We start from the raw sequence: 4323 nt of genomic DNA, 5'->3' as shown, positions 1-4323 counted from the left end.
TTCCTCACATTTTATAATTTTTTTTTTCCCTTGAGCTGCATCCCAACGCCTCTCGCTGACGTTGGTCAGGGCAGCGACCTCCCTAAAGGCCGGCCAGGCCGTCTCTTGCTTTCATTAGCGGCGTAATCCTCTGCTCCCGCCGGCGCCTGGCACGGAAGCGTAACCTTCCCGCGGGGCCCTCCAGTCGTCTCACCTACCTGAGAGCTGAGACTAAATGAAATATAAAATATTCACTATAAGAGAAAACAAAGGATGCTGCCTCCAATACAGCCCTGTGCCCCCGGCTTGGCTACGTCTCACTCATCGCCGGGCTTCTCCGTCTCGCCCCACCCTCGCCCCTCCCTGGGATCCACAAGTTGAATAGCAGCTCTCCAAGGCCAATTTACCGGACCAGACTCACCACCGCCGGTTCCCCCCTGCCGGGGAGCGCAGAATGACCACCAGGAGGCCAGGAACAAAACACTTAAATGTTGCATTTATTAAGGAAATGTTAAATAAGAAAAAAAAAATGTCAAAACGGTGTCACGGATGTCAAGAGCACTTTTGTGGCGTAAACCGTGCAGTCACGAGCTACGAGTTCTATCCTGGGTCTCTGTCCCGGGGTCAGCTGGAACACTTGCCCGCCCCCGCCCCCCCAAAAAAGACCCAGTTGGAAATGCACTAAAAGAAACGACTCACCCCGTTCATATTCGCAAGCTCCCCCTCCCCCCACCCCTTCTCCCGTGACAAAACTCTACCCCCAGGCAGGCAAACAGGCCACTGGGGCAGAAAAGGACTTATCAAATATACAAATTCAAGCAAACAAACAAAATCCCTTAAAACGGCACGTTACGATCAATCAAAGGTATTTATCGCCTCTCCCCGCCAGGGCTGGAGGAAGCAGGAGAGAGTGGGCGCGCATCCGGACACGGATTTGTGCGTCCCCATTAGGTCTGTTGTGCGGCGTATAAACAAGTCACTTTTCCGGTCACCAGGTGATAGGTGCCGCTGGGTCTCTCCCCTGACCGCCCTCTTCACCTGTCCCCAGCGCTTGGCCCACCTGAGGGTGGAGAACGGCCTTCGCCCCGTCTGTCTCCCCACATCTCACGCAAGCGGCAGCTTCCAAAGTTCTGCTCCCTAATCACCCTCTTCTTGCCACTTGCTGCAGAGTCCAGAAGTCAGGAGCTCTTCTCCTACAGGCACGGGGACTTTCAGAGGGTGAGCGAGAAACCGGTCGCTTCATCCCGAAAGGTGTAAGTCAAGAGAAATCATTGACTCCGACAGGTTTGCTTCGCCCAGTCTCTGATGGTGAGGGGCGCAGCCGGGCTGGCGAAGTGGGGAGGCATGGGGGTGGCTGCGCGGGAGCCGGGGGACCGGTCAGTAGGGCCCCACGACCACCGCCTCCACCTCTTTAGACGGTCTCCGGTCCTTCACCAGGAAGTTGATCATGCCCTCGGACTTGATGAGCAGGTTACAGCCGAGGAAGAAGATGCCGAAGACCACGGTGAGCGAGAGCACGCACATGACCGCGATCTGCACCACGCGCATGATGTACAAGCTGCGCTCGTCCGGGCCGCCCTCGGCGAAGCCGTCGTCGGTCACCACGGACGCCTGGGTGCAGCAGCGCACCGCGCGCTCCAGCGCCTCGCTGCTGTTGGCCAGGAACAGGCCCGCCACGTCGGTCTGGTTGCCCAGCACCGGATTCATCGCGGGAGCGGGCGAGCGTCCGGGGAGGCGCGGGTCCGAGGGGAGGAGAGGCTGCGGCGCGGGAGGAACAGGTGCCGGGCTGAGCGCTCACTTGCAGACTTGCGCGCGCAGGGGCTCCTAGCTCTCTCTCTCCTTTCCAAAGTCCTTGGGCCGTGGGAGTTTCCCAGGAGCCTCTCCGCCGCGCGCCGCAGCCTGGCTCTTCTACGCCATGCACGCCGTCCGCTCCTGCCCGGGCGGTGCTCGTTCCCGGCGCTCGCTCGACTGGGGGCTGTGAGAACTTGGCGGGGCTGGACCAGCCCGGCCGTGGGAGGTGCGGGCCGCGGCGGCTGCTCTGAGCAAACAGCGGCCCCTTCCGGCCGCACCGCCGCTCTGCACCCGCCGCTGCTGGGCGGTGGAGGAAGCAAAGGGGCGAACCTCCTCTTGCTTTTCTTGCTTCGCCTCTTTTGCAACTCCAAAGGCCAAGCACAGGTCACTGTACTCTTCTGGCTTGATGGATGATTAAAGAGTTTTCGGGGGAACGGAGTGCGGTCAACTGAAAGTTTCAGAGGAACTGGGACACACCAGTTCTGTGTGTCCTTTGCCTGCCGCCGCTCTGACCTCGGAGCCGGGACAGTGGCGACGAATCGCAGGTGCCAGATGGTGCTGGCGAAGGCACCGGCCGCCGCCTATGCCTGACTCCGTCTCGCCTGCGACGGATTTCTAGTGGAGTGAGGTGATCTGAGAATTTTTTTAAAAAAACAATGAATTTAGAAAGTCAGGAAAGAAGGAAAGAAAGAAGAAAGGAAGGAAGGAAAGAAAAAAGGGAGGGAAGGAGAAAGAAGTAAGGGCTTCCCCCCCACCCTCCTTTACAAAAGCGACTGGGAGACAGTGCAAGGCAGGTTTTACAGTGATTTTTGAGGCCAAGGAAAGAGGGCTAGAGGAAGGAGGTGTTCTTCCGTGGCCCTGTGTGGAAATGGTTGCCAGGAGCAGGGTCACCTCTGGTAAGGGAGGTGGACAGAGTGACCACTTGCTTGTAATTTTAATTGCAGATGAGTTTTTGGATGTGCTTCCAGCATTTTTGTCTATTGGCAGTAAATCAGTTGTTTAAGGGTATTGCTCACCAACATCCATCGCCTGGAACGCTGGCCAACTGCGGAAGCCGCCCTCATTTTCCATAAGCTGATGCTTTCACCCTTAGTCGTTTCAAACCAAACTACGGATGTTTTAGGGTCCTCGCTGAGGCTTTGGCTCATTATAAATTTGCTGTTGGTTTCTGTGAAACCTGTCAGATGAAGTTTCTTAAGCTCTAGAAGAATACATCAGGGTTTCCCCTCCCTCATATTTTCCCTCCCTCCTTTCATCCTTCTCTCTCTTTCTTTCTTTCAGCCGGAAACAAGCAACTTGAAGGCCAGTCCAAACCTTTAAGAGAATACATATACTAAATTTCTATGAAATGTTATCATCACACAGAAATGATAAATATTTGAGGTGATGAGCATGCTAATTACTCAGATTTGATCATTCCACAATGTATACATGTAGCAGAATATCACTTTGTACCCCATAAATATATAGTTTTCAATTATTTGTCAACTAAAAATAAAATAAAAAAACGTAGTAGCTGTCTTGCCATTTTCAACTCTATTTTTTTTTTTCTTTCTCGCTCTGTCACCCAGGCTGGAGTACAGTGGTACAATCATAGCTCACTGTATGTAACTCCTTGGGCTCAAGAGATCCTCCCATCTCAGCCTTCCCAAGTAGCTAGGACTACAGGTGCATGCCAAACCACCATGCCTGGCTAATTTTATGTTTTTGCAGAGATGGGGTCTCACTATGTCACCGAGGCTGGTCTCAAACTCCTGGCCTCAAGTGATCCTCCTGCCTCGGTGTCCCAAAGTGGTGGGATTACAGGCATGAACCACAGCACCCAGCCTTCAACTCTACTCTTAATGCCATTCTATTTACTTGGTACATCTTTATTTTTGTCTTCTCAAACATCATTTATTTCATGGTCAGAGGTTTCCTTAAATGTTTTTGCACTACTTCATGACTATCATAAAATGGAATGAAATGCCTTTTAGTTAAGAGTTTTCAATTTTTTGGATGTTTATTGTATATCAGTTGCAATAAGTTTGGTTCTTTTAAATAGCTATTGTTTTGGGGGTGGGGGAATTTAACAGCTGAGAACCCAGGCTTCTGAGCTTCACCCACAATTCACCTGGTTTATCGCTTTAGTTTCACATAATTTAATCAGGCCTGCAAAATGCCCCACTCTCAACAATTTCTTCTTTGAACAAATTCATTATTAATTGGTTGGAAAGAATTTATTTAAGTATTACTATACAATCAATCTTAATTAATGTGGGTGACACTTAAAAATAATAAAATATAATCTACGAAAGAGTTACAAAAATTTAAGACAATATAAAGTAATACTGAAATGAAGGGTAGCAGAAAGTACTAGAAATTTAGAAAAGCCAAAGGTCAGAGAATAGAGGCTAAACTCCAGGGTTATTAACTTGCACAGGATTGTGTGTTTAGTAGAAGTTGGATGTGGAAGAATAGAGAAGGACTAACTCCTTCTTTATGTGACAAAAAACAATAAAGTTAGTTTATAGTACATGTGTAAGGTCCAGTATGTCAGGATACTAAAAATGT

General features: G+C 50.7%; 1 protein-coding gene across 1 annotated transcript; it reads right to left on the bottom strand.

Moving 5' to 3' along the window:
- Positions 1-457: 457 nt before the first annotated feature.
- RPRM (reprimo, TP53 dependent G2 arrest mediator candidate) lies at positions 458-1937 on the bottom strand. The gene has a single exon (XM_012659306.1). It carries the CDS (start codon positions 1684-1686, stop codon positions 1357-1359), a length of 330 nt encoding a protein of 109 aa, XP_012514760.1. The 5' UTR covers positions 1687-1937; the 3' UTR covers positions 458-1356.
- Between the last annotated feature and the right edge of the window lie 2386 nt (positions 1938-4323).

The sequence above is a fragment of the Propithecus coquereli genome, unplaced genomic scaffold (genome assembly GCF_000956105.1).
Source record: "Propithecus coquereli isolate 6110/MARCELLA unplaced genomic scaffold, Pcoq_1.0 Scaffold118, whole genome shotgun sequence".
NCBI classification, from domain to species: Eukaryota; Metazoa; Chordata; class Mammalia; order Primates; family Indriidae; genus Propithecus; species Propithecus coquereli.
This window is presented reverse-complemented; position numbering and strand designations above follow the sequence as displayed.

Coding starts and splice junctions, on each gene's coding strand:
- RPRM (XM_012659306.1), bottom strand. CDS start 1,686: ATGAATCCGGTGCTGGGCAACCAGACCGACGTGGCGGGCCTGTTCCTG.